Source organism: Nipponia nippon, unplaced genomic scaffold (assembly GCF_047370975.1).
Source record: "Nipponia nippon isolate SJK-2023a ecotype South Korea unplaced genomic scaffold, ASM4737097v1 scaffold_5, whole genome shotgun sequence".
Classification (NCBI taxonomy): Eukaryota; Metazoa; Chordata; class Aves; order Pelecaniformes; family Threskiornithidae; genus Nipponia; species Nipponia nippon.
The window spans coordinates 13,902,142-13,927,192 of record NW_028262369.1 but is presented as its reverse complement, the minus strand read 5'-3'; the positions used below and the strand labels follow the sequence as shown (position 1 = coordinate 13,927,192).

Genomic DNA, 25,051 nt, shown 5'->3' with positions numbered 1-25,051 from the left:
AATCAATACCGTAATCTGATGTACCTCTAAGTATCATTCCTTAAGCAGGTACTGGAAACTGATGGGCTGACTTACAGAATCACTTTGCAAGTAAGGAGTTACAAATGTGCATGATACAGTTAATATCTAATAACTTCACTATACTTCAAATTGAACAATGAAAATTTTCTTCCAGTAAACACCATGTGAAATGTTTTGCTGACAGGCAATATGTTCTGAACTTAAGTTTATCCCATGACCTTTTAGTTTGCCTACGTCTGCTCATTTCATTACCTCCGTTTTCTTTGTGCTACAAATATAACCAGATCTGATCCTCACCATGTCTTCTGCCTTTTGCCCTTGTCCACTTAACAATAAAATGCATATTCATATATTACTGATATCTGCAATACCATGATTTTCATTTATGTTTTCAGCATACTGTCAGGTAGAATACTTGCTATGCAGCAATGACTCTTTACACAAGAGTCAAAAAGAACTTCACTCTCCATCTCTTAAGATTGAAAAAAAAAATGTTTAAAAATATGCAAAATATTTATATATAAAATATAGAAAACAGGAATTTCTTATAAAGTAGTACTGGAGTCTTCCTTTGAAGACTGACAGATGGTGTTTTGTGTGTCAGTAAATCATAAGCAGCAATAATTCAATGATATGTTTAACATTTTTTCATCACATTATTATTGAGTTAGGACTATGAGTGAGGAAAAATGTGTGCTAAGTTAAAGAAAAACACTCACTGTAGATCTTAAGGTAAGCTCTTATAGCTTTGAAACATGATTCCCTCCCCCCCCAACCCTGACTCTAGCCCTAAGATCCACTTTTTAATCACATATTGCCAACTGATGTTTATGTAAACCTCTGAGGTCCCTGGATCAGTGCTATCATAGCTTCTTCACTGCCCTTGTAGAAGCTGATGAAATTTATTCATTGATATATATTCATAAATGTAAAGAATGCTAAGGCAGAAAGCCTATTTCATTATTATCTTAGACTACAAAGTACAACCCCAGCAGGTAGTAATCAGCGACTTCATACTCCTATGAATCCTTAACTACTTCTCTCTAGAACAAACACTTTTAACAATTTGTTTACTGAGATTGTACTAACTCAAATATCGATCCCCTTTCTTTAAACCACTTCAGGACACAAATTTTCATTTAATTTACACCAACAGAAAACTAAGTTACTTACTTAAATGTAGAAACATTTTTATCATTTATTCGGTACCACCTTCAAATAATCACAGATTCATCTAATATCAGAGGGCTTCAACCCAGTATTATAGCGCCTGCCAATCCCAAGACATCTTCATAACACTGTTCCTTTTGGTTACACAGATTCATTTTACTTTATGTTTAGAGGCTAGCAGAATTCACAACTCATAAATCAGGTGAGATACTACAATTTATAAAGTCAGGATATTCCATTACATCTGGAATTCCTTGTTGACCGACGATGTTTTCATGTGTTCTACTGAGGTTCTGAGCTTCCACTTGGCAAAAACAAGCTTAATGAAATTATGCAATTGAGAATTTATGCCTCTCTTCTATTGAACTAATAGAAGGGAATGAAAAGTGGGAGAAACAGGTATAGAATTTTCAGCCAGCTTTCCTGTGTTTCTATTGATCAAAAATATATTTCTTGGACCATTCTCTCCATGATTGTACACTCGGGAACACTTCAGAAAGGAAAATGACTTTGCCTAGCAAGATTGTTCCCTGCTTGGCGAATTTCTCCTTTCTACTTTGCTTCTTCTAAGGATTGCTCTGATTGCAAGAACAAAGCACTCAGCTTAGGTGAATAGATTCGCTGCCTGCAAATGAAATGTCTTCAAGATCTCCTTTTTTAAGACACTTTGCTGCGAAAGTCTCATGATTCCTTCTCAGGGATGAATTAATTTTCTCGTCAGATTGCGCTCTTTGGAGGAAATCTTTCTCTCCACAAATACCATTGCTAAGATTTAAGAGTTTCATCTAATTTTGTTACTTGAATAAAACAAGTGTTTTCATTTTGAAACCTGTGATATTTTAAATACTACCTAATAAAATCAACTTTTTGCCACAAACTACTCATTCAAAACTCAATTTTGCAATAGCACTCAAATAAATAAAAGGCTTTTCAAAGAAAGAGGGAGGAAGCCCTCTATAATTACCCATTTTGAGCCTTGCCTAGGCTTCTGATTTGCCTTATTTTAGCTTTTGTTGGTTTTTCCCTAGACTGCTTGCACACTTAATATTTATTTTTTTAAAGCAGAAGCGAAGTCTGATGAAACACCCAAAGAAGGACAACATGCAGTATTCAGATTCATTATGTAGGGACAAATCAGAACACTGCATAGATAATTGAGAAATTTGTGTTCTCAAAGAACACTACCACAAGCTATTCATCCAAGGAATACCTCAGAGCAACATTCACTTTCTCATCCAGTGCCTCCCGCATTCAGCATAAAACTTTAGAAGCAAGTATAGGGACCTAAAGCCAGTAAAACCAAAGCGCTATTAGAACTGACATTTTCACTTATTCCAGTGGTATTTTCTGATATGTCTAGCTTCTCCACAAAATGTTTTCATTGGATTTTTTTTTCCAAGCAGCTGTATTTTTAAGAGGTCAACTGTTGCTCAGAAACAGTCTTACTTTTACCATTAACATTTCAGAAGACAGGCAGAAGTAGGAAAATTTTCTCCCCAAAAGCATTTCTCTCTGTGTAATGTCAAAACTCTAGAAATTTAGCACAAGATGACATTTGCACACAATAGTAAGGTTTACCTCACTTACCAAAGTGAAGCCTCATTAATTGGGAAACTATATGGATTGCCATACTTTCTTATCCCTCACTGAAAGTTAAGGAGGAAAAAAAAAAACAAATCAAAAACTGAAAAAGTCAACATTCCCAAGTAACAAAACTCTTGAACTTTGAATTTTTATTTTTATTTTTTAAGACCCAGGTTTTAGATGAAAAATTTGGTCTATCTGCTGTTTAACATATCTTATGTTAAACATTTTGGATCCTCTTGAAAGCAATCTATAGCTGGCCAATTTGATAATTCAAAGAATTTTGACTGTGCACATTGCAGATTACAACTGCCATGAACTTATGCTAGCATCAAATGAAAACAAGTATTTTTCTTAAAATGTAGTTGAGACTTGAGTTGACACTATTCTTTTTAAGACCCCTATTTTTAGATATATTCAATGAAAACAACCCTCGGACAAGAACTCTCCTTTCCCTGGCCCAAGGGATTGCTATTTGTACACAGTGAGAATGTGGTGTATTTTTACTTTTCAGTTCCATTTTTTTAATTTTAAAAAATTGAACTCCCTTTACATTTATGAAGACTTGGTCTATTTACAACAAAGACGTTAGTTCGTCATCTCTAGAAGCTCCAAGAGTCCTAAATAAAGCAGCACAAAAAAAAGGAGATGTAATATTAAATTACACAAATAAAGGAAAAATGTCTATTTGACAACCTGGTTACAGAAAAATAAAGGTACTGAAGAAATCTTTCATTAGTGCGTTGCCAGTTATAGAGTTAGCTGAAAGACATCACGCTGGCTTGGTTGAAGGTCAAGCCTTCTTCCTGGAGGGCATGGGTTTTTTTAGCTTTCCTGCTAACTGACTTGCCAGTACAGTCATCAAGTAAACTACATTTTCTCTCATTCAGAAAGTATACTAAAAGCTTTTCTAAGCAACAGTCCTAATTCCATACTGTGCACAGATGTGAAAAAATAGATTTGAATTCTATTTCACAATACAATCAACCATCAATTGCTGCCACAATACTTGACCATTGTAAAAAACAGCATACATACACATGTATCAAAACAATGTGATTTGAAATTTTAACATATATCCTATTGATTATTTTTAACTAAGGGTCTGAAAGAAAAACTGTTTTTATTTCTGATTGGTTGCTGATTGGATTGGGAACTGCACCAAACCAAAGTAACTCAGGAAGAGCATTCTATTTCTTTGGATTAAGCAAAAGGTAAATGCTGAGAATGGGGTCTCAGAAACTTAAGAAACAGGTGTTTACTGAAAAGTTACCCAACCAGATACAGCCATTAACAACATCAAGGAACAATTTTCCCAACACTGAAGAAAAACCACAAATCTCCTTTTTTCTGATCTTAAGAAAAGTAAACAATCCCACCCTACCACCTCTCTCCTGGTTCCAGTCAAAGCTTTGTAGGTAACCAAACAGCAAAACTTAGCACCAATTCTCCACTTTCTCTATTTAAGAACGTACAAGTGTTTCTTCTTAATATTTTAGCATAGATCAAAGACATCAAAATTGAGAGACTCCTGGTAACAATCACACAGCAAAATAAGGTAAAACCATGGCCTGTGGTAGGGAACACTTGAAAACAAGTGGAATTCTAGAGAGCAAAGAGTCTACAAAGATAATCTAGAAAGAAGATGCTTGCTCTTTCTTTCAAATACAATATATTCAGTAATTGCTAAAGGTGTCAAAATTATTCTTCCAGGTACAGAAAGCTATACCAACACAAATTTCTATACACTGCCCTGCCCCAACTTACTTCACTAGAAAATTGGCCTAAACTCTACTCCAACAGCAATGAAATGAAATATTTGCAGCATCGTAGCATAAAAACCACAGTGTAAGTCTGAAATGAAAAAACATACATAAATTAATTATACTACCTGGTGTCATTCCATCTGACTTTTTATTTTACCGTAGACCAAGGCCAGGAGAGAAACGCTTAAGTGTAAGCAAGTTGACACAATTTGATCTTAAAAAGGCACTTTCACAGCCAACAGGTCTACCAGATATAAAGAAAAAAGTTGATTGAAAACAAGAGAGGCATAGAGAAGGCTGGCTACTGGTTACTACTACCATGAGTTAAATCAAATTCAGATTATGCTAACATAACATGCTGACAAGCAGTTTGCAGAAATAATTTGTGCAATAAAAAATGAGTGGGTAGGCCAAAAATAATGTCAAGTTGGCTGTTTAAATAAATAAATAAATAAATAAAAACAGTCAAGGAGCAATCTCCAAAATAGGAAAAGCTTCATTGATTGTTGAAGTCATTTAAGACTACAAGGCTATCTGAAAATAAAATAATGTTCTATAATGTCTGATATTACATTAAATTCTATTTATTCATACTCACAAGTTTCTCCAGTATTTTCAATGGGATAATGCATAGTTGTTTCTATATATTCAAGAAAGAATATAATCTCATCCAAAATGCAAATATTTTGCTTTGAAATATTTGCTAGCAGAATAAGTCTATTAGTATTTATAATGTGTCTTACATGAAATATAAACACACAGTTATAACTAACATAACCAAATAAAATTGGAAATGAGCTGATGGAACACTTAGGATTCATTTTCTACTAAAGTAAATTAAAAATATCCAAATTAAAAAGGTACAGTAACTGCTGTGGTTACAGTGTAAAAAACAATCACTTATATTTACCTCAATATAAGATACATGTCATATTTTCTGGGGCGATTTTTTACTGTATTAAAGAAAAGGATATGAGAAGGTGATTCACCCTCCCTAGGCGTCTTTTTCTCCTCCTATTCTTTGTACTCTAATGGCAGTACTAGACATTGCAGCAAGAATGCAAGAATTGGAATGATTATAGAGCGTTTGCATAGTCTCAGAGTTATGTGTGGCTTCTCCCACTGCTCTGACCCATTCTGATGCTATGTAAGTAGATCTTCAAGTTTGCTTTGGAGCAGAATACCCTCCACTTAAAAAAAAAAATAAAAAAACCCCAAAGATATAAATTAAAAAAGGAGCTAATTTGTCAAGGTCAAATAACCAAAAGGATATTAAGGATGTAGCATAGGTGCACCATTCATGCTTAGCAAAGGAGGGAAATTTTAGAAAGATTTTACTGAAGGTTATAAAGTTCTGGTGGGGATTGGTGCCACTAAGAGTAAGAGATGCCCTGGTAAGAAAAAAAGTATGTAGTGAAATATTATAGGATGTGTAAACGCGAAAATGAAACATGGGCAGGTTCCGAGTGAATCCAAGCCTCAGGAGTCTGTGCTCATTCACTTTCTTCAAAAATCAGGAATCCAGATTATCGAAGAGCTGGCTGCACAATCCCAGGGCTACACATCACACCTGATGCAGCTGGGACATTTGAACCACCCAAAAGCTACAAGATTAACTCCTCTGCTACAAAGCCAAGAGAATATAAGAAGAGGTGTAAAAGCAAGCACTGCAGAAGAACTTTAACAATATAGAATGTTTTTAATATTTAAATAATTGGCTAGATTTCAGATTCTACCTCTGCCATCTCCAATTAATACCACATCATAATTCATATACTGTTAATTCTTAGATAGTACTATATCATACCCTGTTACTGAGGCTAGCAGAATCCAGAAACCAAAAAAACAGCACAATGGAAGGACAGAAAACTTAAATGAAACCTTAATCCTAGGTACTAGTGAGGATGACATTTAAACTAACAAACATAATGCTACAACTAGAAAATTCCCTTCTATGTTCTGTACTGTTCATATTTTCTGTAAATAAGGCTTTAATAACTGGATTTTTTTAATTGGTCCTTCAAGAAAACTTTATTGCGTACACATATAATGTAATTTAAGCTTGCATCCAAATCATTATTCAATTAGACAATAAACCTTCCTCCCTCATACTAACAGTAAATAACATTTATGTAAGATTATTTTGCAATGTTTCCACACCGTGTTCATTTTTTTTAGCATTTCAAATTTAGCTTTTTACTGTGAAATAACCTTGACGAGCTAGCTGCAGCTATTTTTTTTAAGCTTCACAACAGCTACAGTTTTTCTTAGCTATTTGGCTCAAAAAAATTTTCCAAACTGACTTAATCAGAGTAAGTCAGAGATTTATACTTTCAATTCATTGAGCACTGAAACCAAATAAAGCATCAACTTTCTTCTTCATCAACATCATTTTTTGTTTTAAAAGTCCAGGGGTTAAGTTTAGATTAGAAACATTTGAAAAGGTAAATAAATAAAAAAAAAAGGCATGACATGAGTCAATACAAAAATAACTTATCCATCCTGCAAAGTCTATCTTTCAAAAATCCAAATTAATATGCAATTGCTATAGGAGATATATAAAGAATGGAAATTGAATAGGCTAATATATGGAATTCTTATTACTATGCTAGTTGTCTGGCAATAAGACTGATACATACTCAAACGAAATGAAAACCAAGGAAGCATGACTGCAACACCATCCAACTGTAACCGCTCTCACATTTTATTCTGACTTCTGAAGAAGTTTTATCTCATTGGGGAAAAAACAAATTCCTAGTGTTTTCCAAGCTGTTATTCATTGACCAATATTAATAGGTAAGTGGTTAAAGAGACAAAATTAACATATGCCTAGAGAAGAACCACGAGCATGAAGTGAAGTTACTACTAGTGATGCAGTAAGTTATCTCATGATCTCAAAAACGTACAGATATAGTTGCATAAAACTCAGAGTTATTACTGCAGACTTACAAATGTTCTGAAACATCCCAGACAGTCACTCTCTGTTCTCCATATCGTTCTAATTTTTCTCCTACTACCCTGTCCACACATCCCATTAACATTTTCCTGTATAAATATATAGGTGCTGTAGACACATACGTGGGGAGAGTTAAAGACTATCTATCCTGCTGAAATATGTAATAAGATTCAAAGGAGCTTCAGGGGGGTAGGAATTTAACAACAATTTTTCAAATTTAACTAAAAAAATTTTTTTAGATTCTTCAGAGAATCTTCTAAGCTCTACCATTTTCAACATATATTGAAAGGCAATAAATCTCAGTTTTCTCCAAACTGCTATGTGGCAAAACGTTCACTATGACACATAATTGATAAGAACACATCCAACTGTCACAGTGTTTCAATTTTGAATGTTTCTAATTAAATTTTAATTAAAACTGGTGTTTTTAGGAGTGTGTATACCTGCTATTCTAGAAAAAGGACTTTTTATAAAACGTGTAATTTTATAAGAGAAGCATGAGAACTAGGGAAAAAAAAATGACTGAGTACTTTTGAAGTTGTTTGTTAATACTGCTTTACCAATATAAAGAAAAACTTAACTTCTAAGTAGGTAAACTTTCTAGATCATGATCACTTCACTTAAGTACAAGTATTTTAAATTCCACTCTGACCACAGGAATCCCATTTCCAATCACAAGAACTGACATTACATTTTACAAAGTGATAATTACTTGAATACACTTTTAAATATACAACTCATCTGCCTTTCTCTAGCTGGCTGCTACTTCACCAATACACAATGTGATGGAAACAAATGGACTCTCTCTTCATCAAAGTAAAAAACCTAGCATTGTTGGAGATTCTAATTCTGTAGACAGAAGGAGGGAAAAAATATAATAAGGATACAAAAAAATACAATGAAAATTAAACTAATAATTTAGGAAACCATTGGCAACAAAAATCTGGAAGTATGTGACAAAGTATCAAGGTTACTCTCTCAAAACAGAGAAATCAGAAATTAGGACATGATATTGGTATATTTCCTTATGAGAGCAAGCAGAATTTTTTTTTTTTTTAAGTCCAGCCATGTGCAGAAAAACAGAACCACTTGCTCCTTAATAATTTTATCTAGACATATTGGAACCAATAGGGAAAAGGACCTGAAAAAGGCACTGAAATGCGCATTTATGAAACACGTATTTATTCATTCAAGAGTCATTCTTCTAAACAATAAACAAGCATTGGTTTTTGTTTTTTTTTAAGTGAATCATTCTGTGTACAAAGGACACTTTTCTTTACATAAGGTGGGGAACTCACATTCAGTAGAACACTCAGAATGCACTGCAGCTAGCTTATTTCCAAATAAAATGAGTGCATGTTAAAAATGGGAACAAGTGTTATCTACTTATTTTTCAACTGCTGTATAGAAAACCCTGTTCTGAACCACTAATCTTTACATCAACCTCTGTCTGAATCATTTTCCTCTCTTACTATAGTTCACAAATAAAGACAAGCCATAACTGCTTATTCTGTCTGCAGTATCTCAGACTTCCTCTTTCTCAAAAAAAATTAAATTTCCCTTCTACACCTGTTAGTCAAGCATCTATTATCTAAATAAAAGCCCATCTAAAAATCCAGCTAAAACCAAAACTGCTTTCTTATTTTCAAAACTAGAAAAAAACCTATAAAATTCATATGAATGGGCACAGAATAGTATCTGGAATTTATTGTAAACATCAAAGAATTTCAAAGATTGCAAGTTTTGTTTTTAAATTACTATCTTACAAAGAAACCTCTGAGTGTCAGGATTTAGTTAACTTCTGCAATTCTTAAAATTCTTTTTCCAAGATCACAAGTTTTTAGGTCTATTTCCTAAAGTAGTTATTTTTAGGCACCAGACTTCAAACCTTCAGTCTTGGTAGAGTATATAAAACAATTAAAATATCAGAAAATAAATCTATTTACAGCCCATGCACAAATCAGTTTTGCAGTTACTAACCACTTCTCTTAAACATATATTAGCATCTTCATGATGCTGCAATTGATACGTACTTGACCTGAGGCAAATTTGTTTTTTTCATGCTTCATTATCTACACAACCACATGTTAAACACCAGCTAATCAAATCCATTATATTTCTAAACACGGGTATTTTTTTAAAAGACAAAGTTTGAAAACTTACATTTAAAAAACTGAATATTTTTCAGTAATTAGATCAAAATTGCTATTTTGCTTTTCTTTTCAAAGGCCCAGTTGGGAGGGGGTGGAGGGGGAAGACTGACAGAGATTTCTCTATCCCTTAGGGGTTAACATTTGTATAGCTGTCTCTCTTTGTTGGCACAACCCAATTTGAAAAGAAAGAACCATCTGCCCAGCTGTCTGGAATCCAGCCCTGTCTGATAATTCCCATGTTGAAAAATAAACATTTCACAAAACCCATGCACTAAGGAAACTGATTCACTTTTCTTACAGCTAACAACTAGGCTATCGAGCAACACCTTTGGAAGCCATACAAAAGGCTGAAACTTTAATTTTGGTTTGAAGGTCCGAACTTTTTCTTTACTTTTCTATTCCATACTATTTTTTAGGAGTTGCAAGTTTTGCAATCTGACTTATGAAACAGATCAATGACATTAAAAAGATGCGATTAACGCAGTTGTTCCAGTTTGCTTGATTACTATCAGCACTACTAGGAATGCTCCCAAGGAACGAGTGATACAAGTATGATAATTTAATAACAATTCTGGTATGTAAATATTAATTCAATAAAAGGCATATAAAGTGGTAGTAATAACATGTTATGCAGTGATTATCAGAAAACTCTATTCTTGGGTAAATAACTTAAAACAATTGGTGTCATTAGCTTTTTTCCAAATGTTACAATTGCTGTTCAGACCAATTCAAGAGAGGGTAGAGGATACTAAATAACACACATGTTCCTAAGCATCTTTAAAGAAAAGGCTTTATTTTTATTATTCTTTATTCTTCATATTTCAGCTCATGTTTTAGGGGTTTTTTTGAGAGAAGGGATGGGAAAAATTGTTTTGTTATGTAGCAGATAATATTAGGACATGGTGGGTCCAGTCAATTCCCTTGTCTTCTGAAGATCTCAAACATTAGTAGTACAAAGCCTAGCTATTCCCAGCTTTTACACTTCACTACGTCTAAGACTGAAATAAGCCTACTTTTTGGCCTTTCTTTTTAAAGCTCAATAGGAAGCAATGTTTTCCAGGCTCCAGAAAAAAAAAATAAATTCCACAGAGACATACAGCTTAGCTCTCAAACTAACCCTGTCACATAGGCCTGTACTTCAGGCAGTGTTTTCTATTGTTTCAATGATCATTAAACAGGGTACTAATAGCTCCCTCACTTAGTCTGAATGACCAAAAGATACCTTATGACTGTAAAGGTTATGAAACTAGGAAAAGGGCTTGCAACTGTGTTGTGTTAAAACGATCTTTATATTGGCGCTTTAGGATATCTCATATATTCTCAGGTAAATTAAGTTTAGAATGAAATAATACCTAAAGTTAATCTGTTTAAGTATCAGAAATCAAAACTTGCATAAATAGGCTATTATGTTTGCATACCAGTTCAGAAAACTGTAGATAATCTAGTTAAAAGGCAATTGCAATATTTTTATTTCTTTTCTGCTTGTTAGACTGAACAGAGTTAGACACGTCTTTTCCTACTGATTTTTAAATCTTTATATCAGGATTGGACACTTTACATATTCTTATGTATTCTTCTGTGTTCAGAATACAAAGTGTCAGTCAGAGGGAACTAAGATACTTATTAAATCACAACAAATTTATTTTCTTTCGAAGTGGATGTTTGTTCAAATCAAGACAGTATATTGATGCCCCCTTTGCCCATATGGCTGGGCAACTCTCCTTGCCTATACCACTGGGCAACTCTTGACTGTTTGTTTCTGGCAGGGGGAAGTAACTGTTGAAATGAGTCAAATATGTTTGTGAGGCAATTTTCTTTACTTGTAAGAAAGGTGTATATACCAAATACCTTTTCCTTGAGCAGAACAGAAAGAAACTGGAAGCAGCAACTTTCTCACATAGCATCTCTGTCCCTCTGATGGAAATTCCAAATAACTTCCTGCCAGGGATGTAGCCATGTTGCTTCTATGACTATTTCCCTCTTGTACCCATGATTTCTGTTTTCTTTTACACACACAACTGCAACGAGTCAAGAACTTTTGCAATGACCATTTAAAGAAATATTTTCAGATACACATAGATTAGGTAGCATATGCACATCAACCTCCTCATACAAATGGGCTAAGGAAAGAGATCACTGCTTACAGCCGGGAGAGGCTCAGCTGCTATTCCAGCACTGTCAAACCACTGTGTCTTCAATATACCCATTAACTCCATGAGATAATTGAGAACTACTGATATCATATAAACATATGTGTAACCATTTCTGTGACCTAATAGCACAATTAATCCATTTTCCCATTTTTCTTCAGGACTGTCTTGAAATTTGGAAGTTGCAAACTCCTTCACCTTTCTCTAAAAGGGCCGTCATAATTTAACAACAGAAATAATAATAATAATAATAATAATAAAAATAAATTCACCTAAACTGTTTGCCTATAGACCAGGAATAAATAGTGGGGTGACAACCACTGGGGGGGGGGATAGGTAAAAAGCAGCAGTAAAACTAGTTTTCCCTTTTGTTTCTTTGCCATCCAAACAATGGATATTTCAAGCAGGATTCATCAGCATAAATAGACAGCATAGCATTATTTAATTTTTGAAGAGCCTCAAGACAGGTTAGTTAATTGTCCATCTGACCCCTGGAACAAAGTGTTGGGAAGCATTAGTATAAGGAAAAAAGTTAGTCTGATTGCATTCTTTAAATTGAATATTTCTTTTTTTTTTTCAAAAAATGGCAACAGCTTGTACATATAAAAACATCATCGTTACAACTACTAATTGCAGACAAATAAACAGACATTAGGTATGAAAAGTAGGTTTTAGCCAATAATTTTCTACCATGGATGTTTTGTCTAGTGCTTATTCCAACATACTGTCCCATCCAGTTTGAGAGGGTATTCACTGTTAGCACAAACTTAACATGCAGTATGAAAAATATCCCAGAATTATGAACCAAATATTTGTCCTTATCTTTCCCTCCCCTTTTAATTACAAGCTATTATGCTATTCTAGACTACTACTTCTCATCTTCACCTCTGCATCCTTCCTATTGCAACACACTTTTATCTGCTCCTCTCCATCTTTAAACAGCAAGTGGAAATTCTAGTACTGAAATATTTAATTTTCATGCTTCAACACTGTATGTGCCCTGTCCTCTGATTTCTCAATCCTACAGCAGCAATATGCTCAGATTTGTATGCATGAAAAATTCAAGATATAACCTTACCACACCATATGAAAAGGGAGACCACTCTCCTCTCTTTGACAGGATAATTAAATAAGAGAAATGCAACTGCACTGCTCCCAAGTGCAACACTATTATATATCATCATATATCCAAGATTAATTCTTCACTTGAGTGGATACTAGGCTAAATTCAGACAAAATATAGTAAATTAGCTTTTGCACTTCATTAATACTGTCAGCTTCATTCTCAATGTCCAGTACATAAAAGATAGGAAGCTTATGAGTTTAAAAAACACATAAAACCCCCAGGCCCTCCCCACACCACAAAAAAACCCCAAAACACCAGATGACAAAAGAAAGACAATGAAGTGTATTGGATTTAAAATATATATGGTTTAGAACAAAAAAAAGCGTGTGATGTTGAATTGCTAAATCTTAATTCTTCACTAAATAATGCTTTGCTATATCTGTCACAGCTCCAAATTCAAAAGCGTACTATTTTACAGCCTCTTAATTGGTATAGCACTCTTAAATTTCAAGAAAAAAAAATATTGTGTTGATTCATGACAAATTATTCAGTGGTCTCACACCAATATAATACTCAAAGAGGATGTGACAAAAAAAGCAGAGCATGATATGCATCTGAGATGCTGACTTCTATGGAACATTGTCAGCAGAGGCAAGATATTTAGAGGGGGGTAAGCAAGGCAAATAAAAATCTTATCCAGAACCTCCGTGGTGTGACAGTCAATTTCGGGACTGTGAAGTAAAAATTCAGAATGCCAATACATAAATCATCTTTGCATCAGGAATACCAGATATCTACTAGTAATCCTCTCTCTATTCAGGAAGGTAAAAGAATTCAGTAACATTTCAAAAACATCAAAGTCTCACTGCCATAAGTTGCTTTCCTGAAAACAGCTAGAAAGCTGATTCACACTTTCTACTTCAGAAGTAAAAGATGAGAATAGGGAGGCTGGGAAACTGTAGACTCAAGATGACTTTTTGGAATTCTCATAAGCAGCAATGAAAGTCATTATATCACTGATGGGTCAAGTTAAACTTTGAAAAATCTGACCCAAAGAGAAACCATACAAAGCGTGATGGTTATCACAAGGTTAATATATTATGAGCAGAATGTTTTCAGTTGTCAACTGAAACATGGACCAAAACCATCCTACCCACACTGCAGTAGCAATTTGTCTACCAAGGAGGCAAAATCTCCATAGGTATGGCTCTAATATCACCAGTCTTTTTAATTACATTTACAGCTGGATGTAAAATACATGCCTAAGCTCTAAAAATAAATAAATCACTTGACTTTCGCTAAATGACAGACACACTGAAAATATGCCTGACCATTTTGTATATAGGTATGGCAAGAGTGGCCTTAACACATCAGTTTCCTGTACAGAAATTTTTTCTACTTTCTCTTATTCAGGGACTAGCCAAGATTCACGAAAAAGAAACTATGCTATATACTATATCCTAAGTTCTCAAAGACAGAGAGGGAGATGTATAGAATGAATTTTGCTATATATAACTAAAATGGCCTTTTGCTGCACAGGTATACTGGAGAAACAAGTAGGTTAAACATAGCAAAACACAGCAACCTTATTAAACAATTAAATGCCTTTTTATTACAGTTTCATCTAAGGTTCCAACTGCTATTACCTCAAAAAAAAAAAAAAAAAAAAAACAAACCAACAAACCCACAACCCCCAAAACCACCTTATGCTGCTTTTCAAAGACATTCTGATTGACTGGAAAGTATCAAAGACGTCTATCTTTGATATGTCAAGGAGATATAATGAAAAAATAGGCATTATTACAATCCTGACTGCAAAACCAGGATTTCTTACTGTTTCCTCTCTTGGTAGAGAGGAAAAGTCCTCAGGTTAGATATCAACAAAATTACTATTGAAAACAAGAGCCTTCATAAACACTGTGATGTTGTTACTTAAAAAGTTTAAGAACAACATTGTCTTTTACAGAAGGCTTTTGAGGCTTCTAAATTTAATTTTCTTCTTAAAGGTGAAAAGTAAGTTCACTTAAGCATTCCATATATTATAGTTTGAAATATACATTTCCAAATATTTTCATAAAAATGAAAATCTTATAAAAACTACCTGCCATCATTATGTTGATTAAAATGTTTCTGTACAAATGAAGCAAAGCCATTCGATGCTGGCTGGTTATCCTGACAAGTCATTTAATTCCCTAGATGTAAGTGAAGCGTGTGCACACTTTCACACATGTTGACTGAAGATTAGTTACATATCTAGCAATGCTTCCGTAAGCTCCTCACCAAAAGGAGGAAGCTACATCCCTCCAAAGGTCATAAGAGAAACAGCAGTACATTCTCAAATACCTCTTTAAAAGCAGATATACCAAGAATTACATGGAAAAAAGAGTAAAAGAGTATTTCAAGAAAGCGAGAGCCTTGTGTGTTGAAAAGAAGGGAACCAGAATTACTAAACACTGCAACATTATTTTAATTAAATACTAATAAAATTGGAAGGGTACCATAAAAAAGAGAAACCCTTAAAATCCAGACTTTGAGGACCTCAAGAAAAATTCCCCCTACCAAGATAAAGGCAAACTAAACTGTCTATTATATATAAAACATGACAAGTCTTGTTGTAGGGGAGGGTTCTGCCAGCAGGCTAAATTACTCAGCCTTCTTACCCACAACAGCTGTGTGACTAACCTATTACTGTTGTTAACAAAACAAACCAACTACACACAAATTATTGTTTCATCCCCCAGTAGCTGGAATGCTAAGGTCTATCACCTACTAGAAGTAGCTAGAATTGAGTGCTTCAGATTCTATTTACCAGAAAGGAAAAACTCTCATAATTTGTGCGGGCATAGGAGAAAAGAAAAGGCGAGAGAGGGGATACCTGAGATTTCTATTCAACCATGTCATTTAACATAAAAAAACCGACAACTTTTAGTACAAGGCAGGAGGTAGGTAATCAGATTGGATACTTGGTGAATACTTAAGAAACAGGATATTTAGAAAAACAGACACACTTGTGATAAATACATCATTTCTCATGGTTGGTTCTCTTAAAATTACAGCTTTGACATCCATCTGTAACAAAATCTTTTCTAAACTAATTGACCTGAACTTCCAAGTACAACAGCAGCTTTGCTCGTTTTGACACCACTAGGCAGGTAAATAAACTGCACTGTATATCCTTCATTGCTTCTTCCAGACAGTCAGAGATCTATGAAGGATAATACAAAAGACAAGTTCCAATAAAACCCTGACCCTGTTAAAGTTACTGGGACTTCAGCTGTATATTGAATGTAGTAGAGGATCTTGCATGAAATATTGCCTTCCTCAAAACGTAAAGACCATTTTCTGGGATCATTTTCTCTCAGGAAGATAACTGGATAGCCAACAAGTTATTAGTTATCCAAAAAAGTTTTCTGTAATTCTTAGCTCATTAAATCCTTCAACAGCTTAAACATCTCTCCTCACAAATCAAACATGTGTTTTTATGACAAAAATCAAATGGATTACAATAATCTTGCATTATTTGTTGGATTAGTCTATACTGCTCTTGGACTGAAGGGAGAAGAAAAATCTGTTTCACAACTGGAAAAAGAATTTTAAAACACTGTCTTAGGAGATCTCTTTTAAATGTTAAGTTCTTACTCATACATTAAAATACATAAAATCGTTCATTTTCCTAACTTTAAGCACACATAGCCTCATACAACGTGTGGAACGTATTTCTACTGTACACTGTATAGTTGTTAATCAAAACATTCTTCTGTAAGTACATGAAAGGATTCTGTGGTCATTTGGGCTGAACCAAACTAGCTTCTACTACACATTCCGTCAAGTACGGTAACAGAGATGACGAACCAGATCAAACAAGCTTATTTAAAGAACACCTACATCGCCTGGGAACGACACCTGAGGCGGCCGGCGCTGGAAGCCACCTCACGGGACGGCCGCCGCACGCGCCGCTCGGGCCGCGCTCCCGCCCCAGCCCCAGCCCCGGCGCGGGGCCGCGGCCAGCGCCCGCCTTGCGCTCTGGCGCCCTCTGCTGGCCCTCCCGGGGCTGTGAGGCGGCGGCTTCGCACCGCCCCCGCCGCCGGCATCCCACGCGTGCTCTGGGTCCGGGGCTATGTGGGCTTTCCCCTTTGGGCGCTCATCACGCTACTGCCTCACCACAGTCGACTTATACACCCTGCAGGTTTCCTTTAACTGGTTAAGTTCCAGCACTGGCTGTTCATTTTCTTCTGGCAATTTCAGGTCTTTCTGATACCTTTAGCAGAGCTCTCTGGTCGACAGAGCCGCATCACCCCGCGGACGGTGCAGACCTCCCACGAGAGGCAGATGCTTTAACACCGTTCTCTTCCAGAACTCCAAACCTGTCGCCATTCTGATATACAGCTTACTAACTCTAGAAGAGTTGACAACTGAAGCACAAAATAATGTCACAGTTTAAAAGAAGTCACTCTGAAAAGAGTGTATGAGATACGAACATGGACGCAACCAATTATCTTCCATTTGTCAGTTCCTGCGCGCTTTCCTCCCACCCTTGAGTGTTCTCAAGAACTTAGGATTCCAAACTTCTTTCCTTGGGACTCTGACCTTCTGGATTCTCCTGAAATGTAGGCTCCAGTCCTTCTCCAAACAGCTTTCTATTTAACAAACAAACAAACAACAAAAATCCCATCCCATTCTGAAAGACTACACTTCTGCTCTTCTCTTTTGCTCCATTTCATTTTTTAAACCACACTCTGATATCTTTTTTTCTCCTCCAATACAAATTACTCCTCCTCCCTGCAGATAAACACATCCAAAGAGTCTTCTTCCAAATTAAATATCTTTAGCATTTCCTTGGAGAAAAAAAACCAAACCCTACAAGTCAACGTAACAAAACAATGTAATGTCACTTGACCCACACGTAATATTTCATTAAACACTGAAATCTCCTACATTCTCTACACTTCAATATAGTTACTTTATAGCTGGCCTGGAAGCAGTCGGGCAATGCTTAATACAACCACGACGAAGCAAGGAGAATGAAGCTGGATTTCAGCCTCTGAAAACTGAAATCTTACATCTCAATTTTACCTTAAGGAATAAGTTATTGGTGTTTCCTACCCAGCTGAACAGCCCTAAGGTACATGGGGGGGATGGATGCTGGGGTGGGTCTGATCCTTAGCAAATGAGTTCAGAACTAAAGGATTCTGCTTAGACATCCCTGAAAGATGACTGACCTAAGACATGAGAATATACTGAGAACACATCGGACTGAAAAGAATCAAGTCTGAAAGGAGCATAAAACTTCACCACCCTCTCTGACTGAAAGCTGCAAAAGTGCAAGGGTCTACAGAAAGTTGGTTTCTTGTGGGTTTGTGTTTTGTTTTGGTTTTTTTAATGAAGGTCCTAATTGCTAACTCTTCCCCAGCACTCTTAGGACTTTCAAAGTGGTTTCGCAAAACTTGGCTGTGTAATCTGTTGAGGACACAGTTTGGATATTTCTTTACTTCCCTAACAAAGGATAGCTCAGTTCAGTTCTTTTCAAATTTCAATGCAAGAAGCATAGGCTCATCAAAACCATGAAACAGAAAAGGATTATGTACAGCAGGTGTCTGAAATACCATCTACTTTAGCAATCTGGAGTACTGGTAGCTGCAAAAGCAATTAGACTCTGAACTCAAGAAAATTCTGTCTTTACAGTTCAGATAGTTAAATAGTGAACAGACTGACAATGGAATATCTGGAGTCTCCCTTACTGAAGTGCTTAGAAAACAGATTAAACAAATATCTGTCAGGAATTGTGTTGGTATGATTGATCCTCCCATAGCCCAGGAGAATATACTGTTGAATCTTTGAATCCCCTTCCAGCACCCCTGCTTTTTTCTTTCAAGTCAGTGAATTGCAGCATCTGCATCATTGTATTTTAGTTAATTTATCTTTTAAAAACACACTCAAAATTAAGTGTATTTAATTCAGTCATGAAGCAGCAGATGATCATAAAAAGCTCACAGCCTCACGGCGATGGTGGGTAAGAGTTAGACTGGAAGACTGCGATTTGAACAAGGCAAGGTAGGCGAGATGGGCTGCCAGGCAAGGGGCTCAGAAGCAGGTGTGAGGAGACGGAAAGGTGTAATGGTGCCAGGAAACTGTATGTGAGCCAGAGAGCTGTGTTTGCTGTTCCTGCCACTGATGAAAAAGGGCAAGAAGAAGAGCATTGGCTGCCAATCCTAAGAAAGTCTCTTCACCATAGTGCTCATCCCAGAACAGGACACGGAATGTGTTGCAGTGTCAAGCAGCAGCCAGGGCTGGCTGTTCCCAAAGGGAGAGCAAACCAGGAGCCAAGCGTGACCCTAGCACAGAGGGTTCCCTCCGCGCCCAGGGTGCAGTCCCACAGCACTTGAACGCAGCAGGCAGAGGGCGGTGCTGGTAAGGCAATCCATTGACGGTCCCAGACAAGACACAAGAGAGCGATACCCAGGTAGACCAGCCAGAAGCAAAAAGAAATGGGGACAGAGAGAGCCCTAGACACAAGTTATAAGGCACATCTGAGGGGCCCATCCAGGAGACAAGCCACCTACCATGTAGGCCTGAGGTCTAGCCAGGAGGCAGGGCAGGATGCAGGCACACCTATAACAGAGCTCAGACAGGGACTAAACACCCAGCCCTGAGCTTAAATGGAGCTCCTGGGCCCAGCAGCAGAGGGTGTGGGTGGAGGGCCCTGGTGAGGCTGGTCAGGGAAATTGAGACCTAATGTCCTCAAGGGACTGACAGGTAGCACACCTGATCTTCATGTACATTGAGAGAGGCAAAGCTGACAGGTGCACCACAGCCACACCTCAACAGTCTATTACTCTAGATAGCTGCTAAGTCTGATTAGCTGAAGCTTATATCTTACTAAGTGCAGATCACTTTGTGTTAAGATAAAATGAGACTAGAGATATTAGTATAAGAAAGAAAAGACTCCCTGACTACGGAACCAAAACATATGCTAAAACTTCAGTGATGCTCCTGACAGTTTTTGCATAAATAATATTAAACTAATGGCCTAAAAGTACAAGAAATTATACACACTCAAAATCTCAAAACAAATTCTAGAGCAAACAAAGCCAAGCAAGACTAATAGGATGTTTTCCATTTACTAAGAATAACTTGCAGAAACTTTTCATTATGAAAGACCTCAAATGAGTGGGAGGGTTTTTTTTATACAAATGATGATCCAACTTCAGTAAGATAAAGCATGCTTGACTTATCAATAATATCACTTCTCATGTAGTTGAAATTAAGCTTTTGCTGAAGTACCATACTGAATTTGGCCTATAAACAGAGTATTCGTTTCATTAGTTTTAATGAAATTGTATGGAATCATTGCTCAACGATTTGGGAATGGAATTTAGCTAAATGAAAATCATAATCAAACCAACCTTCCAAAACCAAGAACAATGAATTATTTCTTGGAAACTTTCTTCATTATCAGTTTCTAGCAAAGAACCCTTTAACACCAAGAGTCAAGTCAAACAGCCTATAGTAGTCTTTCCCTGGCTTATCAAGTATCTCTCTTGTTCCTAAGATGGAGAAAACATTTGTAAGAAAAGGCAGAAATATCCATGTAACAATTATTAATTGCTTCTAATTTAAACAGAAAGCACTTAACAGTGAAAGCAACTATTTTTAACATGTTCTAATATTTAAGATGTAACAAACGGGTATATGCTATACCTCACTTTTTGACATCTGCTTTGGGCAGTTCAATTCACAAATGAAGCTTCAGTGTCAGTTGAGAAGACCTCGGCACTTGAGATTCTCAGTAGCTACTATCAACAAGGAGCAGTAATTTTTAGGTGTAAGGTTAGCTGGAGCTAAAGGTTAACAAAGGGTAGGTTTGAAATCCTACTTCCCCAAGACTTAGATTCCTGTCTGCAATGCTGAATCATTGCTTATACACAAATGCCTGAAAATCCTTCTTGCATCAAAGCTACACGTATCCTAATAAATACACAGGCATTGTCCTGTGATCACCCATACTGACATGCTGTTAGCACAGTCCTTGGCATGGTTTTGGTGATCTACCAGTTATTAGCCCCCAAAACCATGCCTGGATATGCTTTCAGTTTAGTGTGTCTACCAGGGCCTATTTCCAACATACAGATTGGATGAACCCACCTTTGTGTTTTGATAGGTAAGAGAATTTAACATATGGATTCTATTGTATTATATATATCATATCATGTTCTATGCAACATATGGTTCTATCATGCCAAATGGCTTCAGTGCAGGGAACAGGCCTGGTCCATTTTGTTTACCAGCACAGATGTGCTATTAGATTCTGCAGTTGTCTCTCAGCACAGAAAACTAGTCTCACTGCTTTTTCCAAAGGCTCAGTCTCCAGGATATGAAATGTGGGTTCATAGAATCATAGAATCGCTTAGGTTGGAAAAGACCCTTATCAGTCATGTCCCTGAGCACGAGGAATTCAAATCCAAAACTCTTGTATCCCATTCCCTGAGAAGTGCCTATAACACGAGGCCACAGGACAAGTATTTTCCATTATCCAGTTGAAGCTGTCCCTTGTACATACTTATAAACAGAGAAGGGTCAGTGGTCAAAAAGGAAAGGGCAAAAGCATAAAGACACAAACAAGAGGGATCCTGACTCCAGCACACCGAGCAGGAAATCCTTGAGAGGGAGGAGCCTTGGGTTCCTATGCCTGCCTCTAATATTGTTTACAATTCTTTTCCTCTATTTTAAATTGTACACATGGTCCTGAGGGTAGGGACAAGATCACGGAGCTTCCCACTTTAAGCAAGTGTACCTGCATTAAGCTCTGCACTATTACTGCTAGATTATTCCAAGTTACCTGAGATAACTCTTCAATTTAGAAATAAGTTATCTCTGTACAGCCCTGTAAAATGGGGAACAAAGGTAGATCAACAGACAGTTAGAATACACTAAATTTCAAAAAAGAAAAAAAAAAAGACAAATCTCCTTCCATGTAAAGAACAGCATGGTAGCAAAATTTACTTTTTTTTCGTGGAGCTTTCTTAGTTCATTTAGTTCAAGTTTTTTTATTCATTGGCTCTATACCAGTAAAAACCTACAAAATTTGAATGTATCATTTAATTTTGCTTCAATTCCTAAGACAATATTGTACTTACATGTGGCTAAGCCTTGACTGATAGATTAAGGAGCAATTTCAATTGATCTTTTAAACTTGTTTTGTGATTTTTATCTTTCTTGACACTGCTCCATTGCCCAAAGAAAATAATCTTCATTACTTCTAAGTTAAATATCCTTTTTGTAATAAAAAACTATTTAAAATATAAACATATGTTTAACTGAGCTTTGCTCTTTTATTCGCAAGTATTTATCTGCAGTTTTTCCATCAGACCAAATGGGCCCAAAAGAAGTGCTGTCTGAAAAGGAACAAACATACAATTAACAGAATCTACAAGTCCTCTTCAAACAGCTGTCTACTTATAATACAGATGAATACCCCGGATACTTCTCAAAAGTCTTATAAGTATCACGCCACTGAACATACTAATTTTCCCTGCCAATTGTACATTTTTATGTTAACAGTAACTAGGTTGATGTCAAAGAACTGAAACAAAATTATATACCATATGTCATACCAGAAGCAGCTTATAAAGATTAGCATATTTATAAGACAAAAAATGTATTTTAAGTAATGCAAATATGAAAAAAAATCTTTTTATTTGTAAAAGCATTTTTTTTCCCCAAATCAATTTAAACTATGCTTTTCTTCTTTACTTTTACAAGATCAAAGAAATTAAATTCCATCCTGTAGGAAAGATCCTAGAGAAACATCTGATATTGTGCAAAATGTCAACAATCAATAATTTATCCTTTCAAACTGTAATGCTAGGGTCTAAACAATAATCCATTTCATCCAAGATAAGACAGAGAAGTCAGTCAATTTGGTAACAATCATAATGGTCCAAAACATTCCAAGTTGAAAACCATGTAGGACAAGAACTGCATATATAACTCTAAGTTTCTGACTAAAATCCAGTATTTTTGACATGAGCCTACTTTTGCACATTTCTAATTGGGTATCTCAACTCGTTTAGACAAACTTTTTAAACCAGCACTTTCTAAATTTTCTAAAACCCCACTTAAAAATCTGAAAAGTAATGCTGATTGAAGATGAACAATTAAAGCATATGTTTTCAGCAGAAGACCAATATGCAAATTAAAATGTTATTAAAAACAAAACTAATGGATAATTAGCAAGCTATACTTACCTTTATTATGGTCATTAGCTCTCAAAGCAGCAATGAAGTCAGAATAACATTTGTCTACCTCCTGGAGACATGGTTCTCTACCAAGTTGGTGGACTAACATGTACTTCAATGTATTCCATATGTATTTTGTTATATTGCCTTTGGTGAAAACACATAATTTAGCTAACCTAATTTAACGTCAATATCAAAATAGCTTGCCAGAGGAAACTGTATCCTCACAAAAATAGTTACAATTCTCTGACAAAGTTTTCAAAATGTGAAAACTGACTAAAAATAACTTTACATTAAAAGTACCAAAAAAAATTATAGAACTCCTTTTGATGATAAGGCCGATTTTTTTCCATTACTGTAGCATTCATTTTAAGAATCTAAAGCTGTGAGTAGCAGATTTTTATATTATTAACACTGCCATATGAACCAGTCAATATAATAAAGTCTCTAGTAAACTCTGATCAAACCATCTTCAAAGGTTTGGTTCTTCTGTCTTCATAATTTTCTTCAGTTAGATTGAGTGTAATCTCGTCTTGATACACGCTTCATGATGCACTACTAATAATCCGTAATGGAATTAATAGGGTGGTTTCCAGGAAGTAAGCAGTACAGCTACAAGAGTATTTCTGTTGCACAGTTCTTTCAACCTTCTATTCATAGCTAAGAAAGTATTTTAGTTTCCCTAAATAGCTGCTCAGTAATACAGAAATATGCTTATTAAAATCTATTTTTCTTCCCTTAAATTATGTCATATTGTCAAATCGATACAAAAAATGAATGAATGAATGATATTTGCAATATCAATGCAATATTGATTTTGCGCAAGTGCTTCACCAGCACTGGCTCAGATTATTTTGCCTTGAAAGAGTTTGCATAGGTTAGTTGTTCAGAACTTAATAAACAATTCTGTGGATGATGCAGAAAGAGAAATAGGATCCAAGATGGTCAGATAGCCATCAAAACACTAAAGAAGATAAATGACGAAGGATTCCTCTGCCACTCTAATCACAGTAATCAAATAAAACTCTCCTACCTATCTCCAGTCTTATGAACAACACAAATCAGAGGGGATCCAGGAGACGATATTTGGTAAGTAAATACCCTTTTCAAAAAAGTGATGGAATGTGCCATACTGAAATATCACAACACTAATCCTTGTTTGAAGTACAAAAACTTGTGGCTTACATGCAGACCCAAAGGTTCAACGTTCATGTTGATGACCAGGTTAGACTAACTGGAACCTGAGACGCTGAAGGGTGGGAGAGACATAACTGCAAAGGTGTCAGGATTACAGCAGAGCTCTGTCCCTCTGGAGTCCCCAGAGACTGTTGCTCTAAGAAAACCCTCTGCAACAGCCAGCAGCTTTTAGCTGGTTTTCCTACTGAACTTTTTTTCCCTGCAACTTACAGTTTGTGAGGTATGTATTCTATTCTCTGCCCATATGGACAGTATCAGGAATTTATAGATAAGAACTCAAGAAAGATCTTTCATCTTCCAGTGTGGAAAAAGCCATTAATGCAGTATCTCTGTTGTCTTCCACACAGGACATCCTTTCTGCTGATAAAAGTCCCTGCACTAGCTACAAAAGAAAAAAAAAAAAACAAACACAAAACCAACAACACAACAACAATTAAAAAAACACCAACCAAAGGCAGGTGAAAAAAGGAGCAGGGGTAAGGGGAAGCTCTGGGAATATGGGAGGCTGGTTTTTATACGAAGGAGTTTCTACAGAAAGGAGAAAGATACATAAGGAGATATGGTATCTTGAATTCTATCAGTGTTTTTTAAATCATAGCAATTAGAGGAAATCCTTTTGCTTAAATTACTTGCATTTTTTGGACTGTGAAACACCTAAAAACTAAATATTTGAGTTGCTGAAAACACACCTTTCTTTTGGATTTAGTGAAAGGAAAGGACAGAGTTTAGAATAAATACTGCCTTCTTATGACT

At 35.9% G+C, this 25,051-nt stretch overlaps 1 protein-coding gene across 7 annotated transcripts in view; it reads right to left on the bottom strand.

The window, feature by feature from the left end:
• SDK1 (sidekick cell adhesion molecule 1) overlaps nucleotides 1-25,051 on the bottom strand; it is a 424,191-nt gene that overhangs the window by 382,578 nt on the left and 16,562 nt on the right. The window contains exon 2 of one of the 7 annotated variants that reach the window (XM_087732486.1): nucleotides 2,779-2,837. The exons of 5 other annotated variants lie outside the window; for them this stretch is intronic. In XM_087732486.1, the coding sequence (XP_087588612.1) occupies nucleotides 2,779-2,821 (43 nt within the window). In that variant the 5' untranslated portion in view covers nucleotides 2,822-2,837. Of the gene's footprint in view, nucleotides 1-2,778; nucleotides 2,838-17,344; nucleotides 17,383-25,051 lie in introns of those variants that run through there. One more of the 7 variants, XM_087732487.1, reaches the window with a different exon arrangement.